The sequence below is a fragment of the Tiliqua scincoides genome, chromosome 2, assembly GCF_035046505.1.
Source record: "Tiliqua scincoides isolate rTilSci1 chromosome 2, rTilSci1.hap2, whole genome shotgun sequence".
Taxonomy (NCBI): domain Eukaryota; kingdom Metazoa; phylum Chordata; class Lepidosauria; order Squamata; family Scincidae; genus Tiliqua; species Tiliqua scincoides.
Window position 1 is genome coordinate 257,097,225 of NC_089822.1, and position 16,728 is coordinate 257,113,952.

The 16,728-nt window shown below is 47.6% G+C and overlaps 1 protein-coding gene and 1 pseudogene across 1 annotated transcript in view; one reads left to right on the plus strand and one right to left on the minus strand.

Moving 5' to 3' along the window:
* Positions 1-2,611, plus strand: part of LOC136639084 (uncharacterized) — a 31,450-nt gene extending 28,839 nt beyond the window's left edge. Inside the window, exon 9 of the mRNA XM_066613108.1 lies at positions 2,521-2,611. Coding sequence (XP_066469205.1) covers positions 2,521-2,611 — 91 coding nt within the window. The remainder of the gene's footprint in view (positions 1-2,520) is intronic.
* A 1,807-nt stretch (positions 2,612-4,418) lies between these two features.
* LOC136642468 (5S ribosomal RNA) lies at positions 4,419-4,538 on the minus strand (annotated as a pseudogene).
* Between the last annotated feature and the right edge of the window lie 12,190 nt (positions 4,539-16,728).

Sequence of the window (16,728 nt, forward strand, 5' to 3'; positions counted from 1 at the left end):
TACTTAGCCACCTGGGCTCAACATGGCCACCTGGAAATGCTCCAATGGTGAGGGGATGGGCAGTTTGCACACAGTGTGGAGATGCCCTGCAAAATTTAGCACTGTGCCCCACCTCTGGGAATGCCACTGGGCTGTATCAGGAGTAGAGATTTCTCTTGTAGCCTTACTTAGCACACAATCCAATACACACTTTCCTGGGAGTAAGTGCCATTGAACACAATGGGTCTTACATCTGTGTAGACATGCCTCGGATTATGCTGTGTGTTCAGTGTGTATCATGTTGGCAACCTTCAGTCTCGAAAAACTATGGTATTGCGCTCTGAATGGTGGTTCTGGAACAGCGTCTAGTGTGGCTGAAAAGGCCAATTCGGGAGTGACAATCCCTTCCACACCGGGAGCAAGTGCAGTCTGTCCCTAGTCTGTCTCCCTGACTATGGGCCTTCCTTCTTTGCCTCTTTGCCTCAGACTTTTGGCCAAGTGTCTCTTCAAACTGGGAAAGGCCATGCTGCACAGCCTGCCTCCAAGCGGGCCACTCAGAGGCCAGGGTTTCCCACTTGTTGAGGTCCACTCCTAAGGCCTTCAGATCCCTCTTGCAGATGTCCTTGTATTGCAGCTGTGGTCTACCTGTAGAGCGCTTTCCTTGCACGAGTTCTCCATAGAGGAGATCCTTTGGGATCCGGCCATCATCCATTCTCACGACATGACCGAGCCAACGCAGGAGTCTCTGTTTCAGCAGTGCATACATGCTAGGGATTCCAGCTCGATTCAGGACTGTGTTGTTTGGAACTTTGTCCTGCCAGGTGATGCCGAGAATGCGTTGGAGGCGCATGTTGAAAGCGTTCAGTTTCCTCTCCTATTGTGAGCGAAGAGTCCATGACTTGCTGCAGTACAGAAGTGTACTCAGGACGCAAGCTCTGTAGACCTGGATCTTGGTATGTTCCGTCAGCTTCTTGTTGGACCAGACTCTCTTTGTGAGTCTGGAAAACGTGGTAGCTGCTTTACCGATGCGTTTGTTTAGCTCGGTATCGAGAGAAAAGTGTGTATACATACAGCATAATACATGATTGTCGATTTATATGCATGAAGTTACGCACAAGTTATATTTAGTGTCCATACAACATCATATATCATGTCTACTTGGTGGGTCTACTTTTGAATGGGCCCTTCCCCATGTTCGCTTTTTCAATGAATGCACACATCATCATTCACATGAAAATGCAAATAGACAATTTTTTACCTACAAAGTTGCAGTAGTCCAGTACTAAAAAATGATTAAGTAGTTTCACAGAGGGCAGGTCTATCAAGGGCTATGAGCCATAACTGCTAATTAGGGTGATGTCCTCCATTAAAAGAACCAAAAACAAATCTTATGCAAATAATTGGATGAGTTTTAGTCCATTCATCTATTATATTGTAAAAGAATGGTTCTGAAGCAAGATGTGTACTTTTTTTAGATGATGCATATATGTGCCAAGGATGGTGTAATCTCAGAAAAAGCCTTCCTTCCTTTGTTGGAGGGCACAAGGAATGCTTTTTTCAAGAGGAGGCTTGCCAACTGCAGTTGTGATTCATGGAGAAAGGGAAAACCTTTTCCCTGAGGGTGGAAAGCGTGATAATAACTAGCATTTAAATTATCTGAATAACAAAGGTGATTGAAGGTCCCTTCCTAGTTGTTGGCAACCTTCAGTCTCTAAAGACTATGGTATCCCGCTCTGAATGGTGGTTCTGGAACAGCTACCATTGTTCTAGTGTGGCTGAAAAGGCCAATTTGGGAGTGACAGTCCCTTCCACACTGAGAGCAAGTGCAGTCTGTCCCTGGTCTGTCTCCCTGGCTATGGGCCTTCCTTCTTTGCCTCTTAGCCTCAGACTGTTGGCCAAGTGTCTCTTCAAACTGGGAAAGGCCATGCTGCACAGCCTGCCTCCAAGCGGACCGCTCAGAGGCCAGGGTTTCCCACTTGTTGAGGTCCACTCCTAAGGCCTTCAGATCCCTCTTGCAGATGTCCTTGTATTGCAGCTGTGGTCTACCTGTAGGTGCTTTCCTTGCACAAGTTCTCCATAGAGGAGATCCTTTGGGATCCGGCCATCATCCATTCTCACAACATGGCCGAGCCAACGCAGGCTTCTCTGTTTCAGCAGTGCATACATGCTAAGGATTCCAGCATGTTCCAGGACTGTGTTGTTTGGAACTTTGTCCTGCCAGGTCCCTTCCTAGTGCAGACATAAAAAATAAATGATTGACAGCTCAATCCTCCCCCCCCACGGGGGGGATTGGGAAGCTTCAGCAGGGAAAAGGGATTTCAATCCCCTTGCTCCTGCGTAAGCCTCTCACTTTGCAATGGGTCTCCTCCGACCAAGTCCAAGGAGAGAAAGGAAACAGAAAGCCTGCTGCTGGAGGGGATAGGATCCACCATGCACCATCACTGCCAGAACCTTCCACAGCCTTCCCACCCCTTGTTATGCCCCACTCTTTGTCCTGTGGCCCTGTCCCTGCCCCCACTGTTGCCTTACCTGCTCCAGCAGGTGTAGGCAGCTCCATCAACAGACTGAGAATGCTGCCACCTCGCGTGGCAGTGCTCCTAAAATGGCTATCGACGGAGGAGCCATTTTATGACAGCAAAACTGTGTCCCATTGCTGTAAAACCCTGTGCATCGGCTCAGTCCTAGATATGCTTCAGCCTACTCTGGGTCTATTGATGTTTAGGGCATACATTCGTCTGCACAATCCCACAATGCCCAAGCCCATGGCAAAGGCAAAAATGAACACTTCATTATTACACCAACCACAGCGATCCCAAGCAAAAAAGTGTGTTAGCTTCCTTTCGGTTTTGTTTGCAAACTTACACAAACTTGCACAACAATGAAATCCAAATGTTCAGATGGCATTAAGAATCTAGCTGCGCATGAGTCAGGACTTCCCCAGCTTGACTCTGCCATGAACTCTCACTAGGTGGCCTCAGGCAAGCCACTCCCGCTCAGCTCCCCAGCCGCAATACTGGGATGATGATAACACTCACCACACAGGCTTCTTGTAAGGACAAGGTCAAGCTCGTACACGTCAGACAGTTTGCACGCACAGAGGGCCATGCGCAAATTGACTGCACTGAGCAAAAGTTGTAGGTCAGCTGGTCATGTGGGGGAAAAGACTGCATTGCAGGACACTTATATACAGAGGTGTGAGCAGTGGCATAGCTAGGACATTTGACACCCAGGGTGGGTATCACCCCTTATTTATTTATTGTATTTTATCCAACCTTTCTCCCACACCAAAGGGGACTCAAGGTGGCTATCAATGTAAAAACATAAAACCACTGTGAATTCAGCCTGGAAATGAACAAGCATGCCAGTGTAACTAGTGGCGTCACAAGGGGGTGCGGGTAGTCCAGGCCGCATTGGGTGACGTGCACGGGGGGGTGACGCACACTGGGGGGGTGACATGCTAAAATTGCAGTGGTTAGGAGTAATACTATCATGTTATATACTGTTGGATGTGGAATTTCCAGCAGAATGCAATGCAAAAAAACCAGAGTGAAATATCTCCTTTCTATCGAATGTTATGGCCAAAAAAACTGGAGAACAAAAAAATGCATGAAGCCCTATGGAAAGAGAAACTGAGTAGTATCGCGCGTTTACCCATGAGTAGGCGAATGTGCCTTAGTCCTTCAGAAAGGGCAGGCTGAGAGGAATTCAATGACACCAGAATGGTCCTGATCCAATGAATGCAGCCCCCAAAAACACCTGAGAAGGAAGTCCCTCCCACCAAGCAGAAGAATGTATTGAGCCCTTTGGAAAAGCGAAACTAAGTCGCACGGTCGTGTTTACTCGTGAGTAAGCAAGCGTGCCTTGGCTGGTGTTCAGGTCAGGCAAAGGGGAATGTGAAGCCACCAGAATGGTCCTGATCTGACAGAACTGGAGCTCAACAAATGCTCCAAAGGCAACCTCCCCCCCCCCCCCCACTAAAAAGGATCAAAACAGAGGCTTCAGCTGATGATAAGGTGAACTTTTTTGAGACTTGCAAAGCCAGGTGGATCCTGACAGTGATCTGGTTTAAACAGAAGTTCTTAAATTGAACTGGGCATTAGGTAGGGCTGAAAACCTTACAGATTTTGGAGGGGGGATGTTACTGCAGGCAGACTACAGAGGAAATTCACTTGGTGGAACAGGGCTGGCTTCTGCTTATTTAATTATTTGTTTTACTTTAATTATTTATGCTTATTTATTTTAATTTGCCTGATGATGTCACTTCCACCATGACATCACTTCTGTTGGGTCTTGGACAGATTGTCATTCTAAAAAGTGGGTCCCAGTGCTAAAAGTTTGAGGACTGCTGCAATAAGGTGTTAGTAAGTTGACACCCTGGGAGGAGGTGACACCACTAGTGACCTGGCTGGCAACCTTCAGTCTCGAAAGACTATGGTATAAGCCTACAGCACCCGGTATTCCCAGGCAGTCTCCCATCCAAGTACTAACCAGGCCTGACCCTGCTTAGCTTCCGAGATCAGATGAGATCAGGCATGTGCATGGTAACAGTTGCTGTCGCTAAAATCACAGTTTGGAGGAAAAATCCCAGTATGTTATATATCAATCAATGCGTAATTTCATGCAGAATGTGTTCTATCTTTGCTGTATCAAAAGGTACAGCCAAAACACCAGAGGGGACGGAGTGATGGTACATCACAATGCCCACCACCTGGGGTGTTGTCCCGCCCACTGCATGGGGGGTGATGTGCTGGCATCCTGCATCAAGTGACACGAACCCTAGTGACGCCACTGAGTGCAACTAGTTGCTGTTTCTGAACTGCCTTCAGAGTTTGCCGCACGTAGAGCATCTCATCTAATCTAGATGTGACTAGGGCATAAGAACATAAGAGCCCTGCTGGATCAAGCCGAAAGCCCATTTAGTTCAGCTTCCTGTATCTCACAGTGGTCCACCAGATGCCTCCCGGAGCACATAAGACAACAAGAGACCTGCATCCTGGTGCCCTCCCTTGCATGAGTCACCGTGATCAGGTCTGAGTGACTTTGCCATGCAAGAGCGGTGCTGCAATAGTGTGGGAGTGCGGCTGAGCAGAATCTCTTCTCCTTCCCCCTGCATTTTTCCATCCCGTTCTCAAGTGACAAAGTTGGGGGACGAAATCATTTTGGGGATGTTCAAGGGGAAACCAGAAAAACTTCCTGGCACACCTCCCAGCAGCTTCTTTTTAAAAAATATCCACAAGTACCCTCACTATGATGCTAGACCAAGGGTGCCCAAACCCCGGCCCTGGGGCCACATGTGGCCCTCAAGGCTTCTCAATGTGGCTTTCAGGGAGCTCCCAGTCTCCAATGAGCCTCTGGCCCTCTGGAGATTTGTTGGAGCCTGCACTGGCCCGATGCAACTGCTCTCAGTGTGAGGGCGACTGTTTGACCTCTCGCGTGAGCTGTGGGATGAGGGCTCCCTCCACTGCCTGCTGTTTCATGTCTATGATGCAGCATAGGGAGCAAAGGAAAGGCCAGCCTTGCTTTGTGCAAGGCCTTATTTCATTCACATAAATTCATCTTTAATATATTCATTTATGTAAACTTATGCAAATTTATTCAAATTTTAAATGTAAATTAATTTTTTTCCCCGGCCTCTGACACAGTGTCAGAGAGATGATGTTGCCCTCCAGCCAAAAACTTTGGACACCCCTGTGCGAGACAGAATGCTGGTGAAGTACTCTTGGTTTAGGGTTTAAAAAAAATGGTGATCACCAGCAATTACCAGGAGGAATATTGTTGGGAACAGCACAGGAGCCAAAGGTAAAGCAAGAGGGGAAAATAGTCTGCGGGGGGGGGGGGGGTTCTCCCCTTCCACCAATCACTGAGGCTTTTCAACGCAGCCCTAATTCAGAAGAATTTCCACAATCCAGAGCTTGTGGGTGGTCTGCAGGGGAAAACCCTGGAATGCAGGGTTTCGCAGTAACGTCATTGCCGTTCTCCAGAACTATCCCATGAAGTAAAGTATGTCAGTTCTGGAGTAAAAGACTAGCCTGAAAGCCGCTCAAGTGACTCAGTTGTTATGGCTGCCAATATTGCATCATCCAGTCAGCCTCCCAAGTTGTGCAGAAAGCACTCAACTTGTAGGGCCGGGTGAAGCGACAGGTGGTTGGTTGGGAGGAGAGACAAACAGATGGGATGCCCTACATGTACCCCTGGACTTCTGCAGCCTGCAGCCGTGAGAGTGAGAGTTAGCCTCACTCTCTCCTCTGACCTGAGTATTGCTGATTGTTCCTCTGATTGCTGTAACAATATCTGCCCCCTCTCCCCTTTTGAAAAGATCATTGTGGAGACTAGACCAGGGGATGGAGTGGGTCTTCCCACTTGCTCCCATTTCCAAAATAAGTATATATAATTTAAGTGTGTGTGTGGGGGGGGGGGGACACCTTCTGTGTGCAAAGATCATGTGCATGATCTTAATGTGCTCCTTTCCAGGGCTCCTTTCTAGGAGAGGGGGGTAAAGGGGATAATTTGTACCTGGGCCCAGGGTCAGAAAGGTGGAAATATAGATTTTTGGGGGAAATATAGATTTATTTTTTTTTAAAAAGTTTCATACTGCAATAAATAATACAAAGAAAAGAAATCACATTTTACATTTTCAACTACAGTCACATTACATCAGCTGTTTAACTAGAACACAGATACATCACATTATAGGTGGATTCACCCCATCTAACCACTCCCACCATTTTTTCCACCTGTCTCTACCGGTTCTCACCCTTTCGTAAGCCGTGACACCATATACTCTGGAGACCACAAAGTGGACCCATCCCTGTGTGTTGGTGGACTTTTTCTCCTTTTCTTTGCCCCTTTGGATAGCCAGCGCAAAAAGGACATACAGATTTATCAATCTTACCATAGACCACGGCACCTCCCACCTATCGTCTCCTCCCCTCCATTGTCCCATATTACTTGTCCTCTTGGGGTCCCCTCATACCTCCCGCCGGCTCCTTCCCAGAGACGATAGTCTCCCAGGGCCCAGGAGCCAAAGGAGGCGGCCCAGAAAGTTCCTGGGATCTGACATTTTCCTGTCTCACCTGAACTCACAGTCAGGCACAACCATGTGCGTACAGTGTTACCTGCTGCTGCAAGCCATGCACACTGGGCTCAGGAATGCATCCATGCTCCACAGTGTCAAATCTGAGAAGAAACTGCCTGCTATAGTAGCTCTTTGGCTTGTGGATCCCATAACCATGAAGGAGTGTATAAAAGCTCAGTGACCAGGTGCTGGGTTGCTGCTGCTACAGAAGTTCATTTTGGTCCATTCGAATGTGAGCCTAAACATAATGATGCTCATTTCAAAGATTTTAGAGAGTTAGGAGTGTGTTTGGTTTTCCATATCACTTATCTAGCTGCCAGCGCTGCATGATCAGATAGACCTGGGCTTTGCATCAAGAAGCCTAGTAGAACTGAGCTCCAAACACTATTGTGGCTGTCAGCACCCTTTCCCTGCCTTATTCCCCCCCCATTCTGCTTGTCCCCATTGCCCCCTCCTCCTTCGGGAAGGGGCCCAGAAGAAACTTTGTACCCCCTGACAAAATTCCTCACATAGGCCCTGCTTCTTACAACGACCCTGTAAGGTAGCGATTTTCCACCAGTGTGCCTCGAATGATCCTCAGGTGTTCTTTGGGAGTTTGGGGAGGGGTCATTTATTAGTAGGCCATTGGAGATTGTGAGCTGCCCCCCCCCTACTCTGAACAGTGTGGTATGCCTTGTCAATTGTCAAAAAACTGCTGGTGTGCCTTGACAATTTCAATGCATTATCAATGTGTTGTGAGATGAAGAAGGCTGAAAATCACTGCTGTAAGGTGAGCCAATATTATTATCCCCATATTGCAGATGCGATTGTTGAGGCTTAGAGAGAGTGGCTTGCCTATGACTGCCTCCCAGTGCGTATGCGCAGAGGAGAAATTTGAAGAAGGAAGTCACTGCTCTGTGCGTGCCAAGATAACAACTGTGAGGTCATAATCCGAGATAGTCATTGTTGTGTGGTTGCTTTAAAAAAAAAAAAAAATCAGATCTGTGGGTAAACCAATTTCCTGAACTTCAGATCCTGCTGCAATCATTTGCAGGGCCAGTATGTATCTTAAGCCAGAACTCTCTTATTGCGCCACTAATGTTTCTTGAGTGAGTGTACAGTTTTGTTGACAAACACAGCCTCTGTTTCCTAGCAACTATGACAACCATTCATGCTATCCTTCATCCCATTTTCTCCATCAGTGACCTGACAAGAGAGGCATGTTTGTATCCTGTAAGTCAGCGATTTTCAACCTTTTCCATCTCAAGGTACACGGACAAGGCATTGTCAAGGCACACCATTGGTTAATTGACAATTGACAAGGCACACTGCACTGCCTGTAGGAGGTTCACATCCCCCTATGGCCCTACTAATAATATGACCCTCCCCCCAAACTCCTGCAGCACATTTGCAGACCATTGGGGCACATCAATGTGCTGTGGCACACTGGTTGAAAATCACTGCTGTAAGAGATGACCAACTGTGGATCTGCCTATGAGGAAAGGCTGAAGGAATTCGGTATGTTTAGTCTGGGGAAGAGAAGCCTGGAGGAGGGGAAATGACATGGCAGTTCTCAAATACCTGGAGGGCTGTCACATGCAAGACGGCAAAAATTTGTTCTCTGCTGTCCCAAAGAATAGAATGAGATCTACTGAGCTTAAACTGGAGGAGCGGAGATCTCAAACGAACATCAGGAAAAATTTCTTAACAACCAAAGTTGGTTCACAATGGAACTGATTCCTGAAGTGGTGGGTTCTTCCTCACTGGTTGGCAACCTTCAGTCTTGAAAGACTATGGTAGAAGCCTACAGCACCTGGTATTCCCAAGCGGTCTCCCATCCAAGTACTAACCAGGCCTGACCCTGCTTAGCTTCCAAGATCAGACAAGATCAGGCTTGTGCAGGGTAACAGTTCCCTCACTGGGGTTCTTCAAACAGAGGAAGAACCTTTAGTGCCTCACTTTAGGCTCCAGAGAGGATTTTCCTGAATCAAGCAGGAGATAGACTAGATGGCCTTGAAGGACCCTCCAACTCTCTGATTTGATATGGAGGCCATGGGCCAGATCCAGCCCCTGAAGCAACTTCATCAGTCCCCTGGAAGATCTTCCACATGTTAATCAACATCTGCTTTAAAAATTAATGCTCACTTTAGTAAGAACCCTCTGTATGGTGCTTTTGCATGGGCAGAGTTTTTTACATGTATTCTCTTAATGCAATCCTTAACACAACTCTGTATGATGAGTAAGTCTCATAATCCCCACATTGCAGCTGAGAGGGAGTGGCCCACATAAGGCCACCGAGGGCAGGGTGGCGTCCAAAGTCATCTAAGTCAGGAACTGGCTAAGGGCCCGCACTCGTGTCAGGGCACTCCAGGACAGCCTGACCCCCTGACCGCTCATTCCCACTGCCCCAATCAGTGAGGGGGGCAGGGTAGGGCTTTACACCAGGACCTGGTAGTGACCTAGTGAGTTTGCTGTGGAGGTGACACTTGAACTAGGGAAATAATGACTCATGGCTGGGTTGCTCAACCCATTATATGACCCCAGCTCTCACCGGTTTTACTTTTAATGACCACGGGCAGTGCCTTTCATGCCATTTTATGACAGGGCTATTTATATGCTTTCCAGGAGCATAAAGGACTAACTGCTTATTGAGGAAATCTTTTGGAAAACCCTGCCTTGCCCTTTATCCATGATTCCATGCCTTATGCCGCCTTTAGCATGAGCTCTCTGTATGCGTGAAGCCCTTTCTACTGGGCAAGTTACCCAGTTACCTCTACGGCAAAAGCATTTTATGCCAGGAGATCTGGGCTGATCTCATGCCCTGTTCCTTCCTCCTTTCTCTCTTTACAAAATGCAGCCATGAAAGAAGCTGCTACTTTGGTCAGTGAAGAAAAATAAGGGTAAGCAGTGTTTAACCCTTTCAACTTTCCTCCCCCCACCCCAAATCACCCTCTGGCTTCTCTTGGCTGCACAAAGAGGGAGGAAAAAGATACAGCACTGGTAACTGTTACCCTGCACATGCCCAATCTTGTCTGATCACTGAAGCTAAGCAGGGTCAGGCCTGGTTAGTACTTGGATGGGAGACCGCCTGGGAATACTGGGTGCTGTAGGCTTATACCTACAGCACCCGGTATTCCCAGGTTACAATTTTCAACCTTGTAGCACACTGAAGAGGTGCTAAAATTTTCAGGGCACACCAGCAGTTTTTTTTGACAATTGACAAGGCACACCGTGCTGCTGGCAGGGGGCTCACATCCCCAGAGGTACTACTAAAACATTAATCTCCTCAAACCCCTGTGGCACACCTGAGGATCATTCATGGCACATCCATGAGCCACAGCACACCAGATGAAATCACGGAAATAGAGATAAGAGATGGTTCTCTATACTTTTCCCATGGAGAGCAAATTGAAGTGGGGAGGGGGAGCATTGAGATCAGGAAAATAGTGCAGGGGCAATTGTTAGATGCCCAAGCTGGCCTGTACATTTCCAATTGAATTAGCAGTGCTCCCTTCCCTACTGAGTTGCAGTGCATCCTCTATGACAGTGTTTCTCAAACTGTGGGTCGGGACCCACTAGGTGGGTCGCTAGCCCATTTCAGGTGGGTCCCCATTTATTTCCATATTTTAATTTTAATATATTAGACTTGATGCTACCATGGTAGGTGACTGCATTTGGGAAAATGTTACAGACCTGTACTTTTAACAAGCTACTATGTATATAAATATATACGGGGATTTAAATTGCCTGCCTATGTAAACCGCCTTGAATAAAGTCTAAGGAGAAATCTGAGGACCAAGAAAGGCGGTATAGAAATACCTGTATTGTTATTATTATATTCTTTTAACAATTATAGTCAATGGGATTGACTCCTGGGTAAGTGTGGGTAAGATTGCAGTCTAGGATTGTTAAAAATGTTCCTGCTTGATGATGTCACTTCCGGTCATGACACCACTTCCGGTGGGTCCTGACAGATTCTCATTCTAAAAAGTGGGTCCTGGTGCTACAAGCGTGAGAACCACTGGTCTGGAGAATAAAATTGCCTGCCAAGAGTGCACAGGTTGTCAGTGTCTACTAAGCAATCCTGTGTGTTCCAAAAATCCTTAGTGCATGTTCTTTGCATTCGCCTCTTCTCTGGGTCTTCTCTAGCATTCGCCTTTGTTTGGCTCCTACCGCTGGGAATGGCTCCGAAGGAGCAGGGGCACTTGCACGCCGCAGTGAGGTTCCCTGCAAATTTAGTGCTTTGCACCCCCTCTAGCTACACCACTGCTACCAGGCACAGATTTATAAGCCTGTGTTTGCAACCCCCTGCTGTTGCGTTGCTGTTTATTTTATATGACTTCAAAAGATTATTTTCTGTTTTAAATGATTGTGCATCATCATCATCATTTCAGGGAACAGATTGCTGAAGCATGGTGATGTAATGAAAAAAATAAATCAAATCATAAGGTCTAGAAACTTGACTTTTCCTGCGTGCCCCTCCCCCCTGGGGGGAAGCTGCCATTCTCCAAATGTGAAATTCTGTGCTTTAGATCCAGTTTCTGCACTGGTTCAATGAAACTGCGGAATACACACCTTCCTGATGGTTGGGGTGTGATGTTTGCTTCTCCTTTGGTAAAGTTTAATGGGCAGTGTGATCAGCTTACGGTCAACAGTTTGAGGGAAGAAGATAAGAGTTTTGAAAGAAGAAATTCTGCGGTTTTCCCCATGTCTACTTTCCTTTTGGCCATAAGAAATATTTTTGCTGCATTATTTTTAACCCCCTCCTCCCCAGTGCCATCCCTTCAACACATTTGATTGTGTGAGCCAAGACATTAGCAAATGAGAGTCAGGGGGCGAAGTGGCATCAGGGGATAAAGCTGACGTTCCTTTCTGCAATCCTGGACCTGGACCTATGGCCTGATCCAGTGGGGCTGTTCTTACGTTCTTAAGGAAACCGCACTGAATGTACTGACATTTCCTGGTCACTAAATCTACCCAGGACCAGATTGCACATTTGTGAATTTAAACATTCAATTGGGGCTGGGAGGTGGGAGGAGTGCTGGAAGAGAGAAGGAAGTTCTGGTGACAAGAGGCAGTGGTGAATTTCTGCAAGGTTGACCAAGAAAGTTCTCACGTCTTGGGGAAGTGAAAGCAGGGCTTGCAACGTCCCCAGCTTGCCTTTTAAGGGTAGGACTGAACGTTCTGTAGCCAGCAGAAGGGTGAGATGACGAGGGCAAACTGAAACTCCAGGGTGGCGAGCCCCAACACTGGGCTGACGGGCATCAACAGTGCTGTAAACCCAGGCCACCAAAAGGGGAAATCTCTGGGATGTTGCAGCCACTGAGAAGCTGAAATTTCCCCATTGCTGCATGGTGGGGAACCATAGGCTGATAGGCTGAAACCTCAGACTAGCTGCACTGTATAGGGCCCAACTGGGGGCGGGGGAGGCATTTTTCACCATGGTCTGCCCCACAGTCTTTCATTCTACACCACTGACTGAGTCAGCTTCAGGACAAAAAACCAAAGCCCTCAGGGAGGGCAAAAAGCCAGCCCACCATGATCCAAATGCCAAGGAGGAAGAGTGTGAAAAATGGCTGATTGCCTTTGGTCTGTGACAAGGATGAGAGGCTGGGCAGCAAGAAGACTGGCAGGGGGTGGGGTGGTGACAGGGGCCAGCTGAGGACCCTCAGGACTCTAAGGACAACTCAGGCAGCAGTTTAGTGAGGGGTGCTCACCACCCACTCATCTCAACTGCTCCTCTTCCTCCTCATCCTGCTCTTTAAATTGGAAAACGATAAGGGGGTGCAAACATGGCGGTTTCTCCCCTCCTCCTTATCTATGCACCAGTCTCTTCTCCTCCCACCTTCAGGTCAAAAGAGAAAGGGACCAAGCAGAAAAGGAGGTGTGGAGGAGAGAATTATGGTAGAGGAGATGTCAGAAACAGGATGTCTTCGAGACATCCTGAGAGCCAGGGCGGTATAGTGGCATGGGCATTAGACCTGGAAGATCATGGTTCAAATCTCTGCTTAGGCGTGAAGCTTCCTGGGTGACCTTGGGCCAGTCACTCTCTCAGCCTCACCTACTTCACAGGGTTGTTGTGAACACACAAGGAGGGAAGGAACCACGTACACTACCCTGACGTCCTTAGAGGAAGGGCGGTATAAATACACAAAAATTAATTAATTAAAAACACAGTCAATAAATCTAGTGTAAAATGCAATTAAAACAAGAGCAGCACTAAAGGACGAAACAAGGAGAAAGTGAGCTACAAAATTAAAGGGAGAATGTCAGATTAAAATAAAAGGATTTTAGCCCATGCTGGCAGATAATCAGGGAGAGTGGAGTTCTTAGTTCAAGTAGGAGGAAATTTAGTGAGTATGGTGCCACCACAGACAAGGCCCTCACTCTCCTTGCCATCAGCCTCACCTCAGCTACTGGTGGTACGTGCAAGAAGGCCACCATAGGTGAGCTCAGGGGATGGGTGTCTCATATAGGAGGAGGTGGTCCTCAAATCCCTTATCGGTTCCCCACGTCTGTGCTTATCAGCTGGAGGAGTGTGGTAGCATAAAAGAATTCTTCAAAGAATTCTTCAAAATTGTAAAAGCCTCCCATTTTGGCTACCTAGAACTTCAAACAGGTGCGTGAGAGAGAGAGTGTGTCAAATGCCTTCCAGGTCACACTGCATGCCTCACAGTAGCAATTTTGCTCAGTCCCAACTAAATAGCACCTCCAATGCAGCCTTGCCAGTGAACTAGGCTTTCCAGAGTTCCTTGAGGAGGACCATGACAGCTGAAATCAGTTCAGGAGCATAGTGTATCACTTCCCTTCTTTATCCACACCAATGCAGGGCTCATCCCAGGCACTGATAGTTCTGGGACTTAGTTCTGGGACTAAGCCATTGTGAATCTCAGCTGTACGTGTAGACTGTATGTGAATAGCTGCAATCCTATTTCACATGTAGCCTGTGCAGATCCCCCACAACCACTGCAAGGGAGGGATTTTCTGAACACCCAAGCCCCTCTTCTCCTCACCGTGATTCATCATCCATCCCATCATTTCTCAACATCGGAAGCTGTCGCTTGGCTGGTTCGACCACATACAAGACCTTGACAATGCAGCGCATTTTAATCCCTAGGAAGGAAGGGGTGGGAGGTTGTGTGTGTTGCTTTCAATAAAGAAACCACCACGCTTTCCAATTCCTTGCTGGAAACAGGGAGAGACCCACATTTGTTTGTGCATCTTTGAATTTCTGTTTCCAATTTGATCTGGACTTGGTTTCCTGGCACACGTTAATCACCCACTCGTGCTGTCAAGAACCTCAGCTATTTAGGACAATCTGATTCACGTTGCCCTTTCCTAACTTTTCCCTGGGCTCAAGTCTTGCTTGAGTGGAGCAAGGGAACTGACATCCACTGAGTCAATATAACTCAGCATGTCTACCGTCTAACTCAACATTGTCCTCATTGACTGGCTGCAGTTTGCCAGGGTTTCAGGCAAGGATCTTTCCAGCTCTACCTAGAGTGAACCTGGGACTTTCTGCGTGTGAAACAACTGTTCTTACAATGGGGGGGGGGGTGCAGCCCCTTCCCAAATTGTCACATTTGGGGCTGAGAAGCACTTATGAAGTGCTTGTGTGTGTTGTCCTTTCCTTGCACTGTGTGTGGCTTGGCTTGTGTTCAGGAGCCACCTGATTCTATTGGCATCTATGAATGGCTTTGCTGGATCTGAACAAGATCCCATCTAGCTCAGCATTCCATCACCCACAGTGGCCTCTAGCAAGCTCGAAAGCAGGCAAATGACATGCTTGTCCCCAGCTTCTTACTACTCAGCTTCCAATATGTAGGTTCCATTTAGCTCTCACAGCCTACAGCAGACCTGTAGGACAGCAAACCTGCTTGCAGTTCTAAATAGCCAAAACAGAAGGCTTTCAAACCCTTGGTTGGCTACCATGTGTCCAGTGGGCTGCTTAGTGAGTCCTACAGCATACATGTAGGACTACCTAAGCAGCCCACTAGAGACATATGGTAGCCAACCAGAGGTTTAAAAGTCTTCCATTTTGGCTATTTAGAACTGCAAGCAGGTATGTGTGTATGAGAGTCTCAAAAACCATCTGGGCCACACTACATGGCTCATGGGCCCAATTTCTGTTGGGTGAATCACAAATCACCGGGTAGATGGGACTCGTCAGCCTGGGAAGGCAGCTCACCTGAGAGAAGGAAAACTCTGATCCCAAACCTCCACTGCCTTGTGGCTACATCCAGTTATGGAAAAGGCTTCAGGAGTCAACCTCGAGGCAAAATCCGGAGCCGGAGTCCCTGAGGCAGTTCATGGCTGAACACAGTCACGTTCTGGCCACTCCTGCAACGCCGCTGGAACCAACCGTATTGGCCTCTGCCTTTCCATTGGACCATTTCAGCGACGTGGAGAGGGGGGATTTGCTGCATGGGTAACAGCCTATCCTCCATACCTACTTTACCCAGGCTTCGCACACTGGAGAGGACACTCTGTTCCAGAACCACCATTCAGAGCGTGACACCATAGTCTTCCGAGACTGAAGGATGCCAACAAGAACAAGAATCACAAATCAGGCAGGCTTGACTTACATAACCATTGAGTGACTCACTAAATGCCAACGCAGCCTTGCCAATGGACTGTGCGCTGCACCCAGTGGGATGGGGGAACAGTTTGGAGGTCTCCTCAAGGTTACCGAAATTTCATTCCCTTATCTTAGGTAAGTCTCCGCTACCCCAGTGGGTCCCCCTAGATCTGCACTAGCTAGTTTGCTGGCACAGAACCAAAGAGGGTAAGGGAGAGGGAAGAAGCATAGGATACTGGCGCACAGGAGTGTAGACAGAAACTGCCCCGTTCCACTTCCTGTCCACCCCCCTCCCTGTCCAGACACTCCCCCATTCCCAAAGGGCTCATAATCTAAAAAGATGTAAAAGATATACCAGCAAACAGCCACTGGAGACAATGCTATGAGAAATCACCCCATCTGGTTGCTCCCCCAGCCTGCTAAATGTAAGAACACCCCGATTCTAAAAAGTGCCTCTTTGTCCAATTAGGGTGGGGGGTGAGAGCAACTCCATCAGTCTTTCCCCCACTAAAAAAAAAAAAACACAACTAAATAAAATCCTGAAAGTTTAGCCTTTCCTCAAGAGAACTTGCTCTGTCCAACTCCTTGTTTTGCATGCATTTGGTGAAGTGAGCTCTACTCTATGAAAATTTATGCTGAAATAAATAAATTAGGGCAGCGTCCCAACTCTTGGGTGTCTGCTGTTAGGGCTCCCTCTGGGAATGGAAGGGTCAAACTCTCCCCCCCCCCCCCCACACACACACACAAAATTCACTGAGTACACTACTGGCCAGTTTCTTAATAATCCCTAACACTGAATTTCCCTTTTCACTGCTGTGGCATAGGGTGTTGTGTGTTTTTTTTTTTTTTTTTTTTGGGGGGGGGGGGTGACAACAAACAAGATTTAAGTTCCATCATTCTTTACTTTTGTAAAAAAAACCGAGAGCAAACTCTCCCCAAAAGGGGAGTTTGCAAGTCTGAACAAAGGACCAAGAGTGGGGACTGAGTGCTTCACCTTTTCCCTGGTGGCTGATTTCCAGCACAAGATCACCTTCTCCAAGTGATCCTTGCACATGAGCAGTTTACCGAACCCCAAGATCTTTTTCCTAGCCTGTATGGCCCAATGTGTATCATGTCA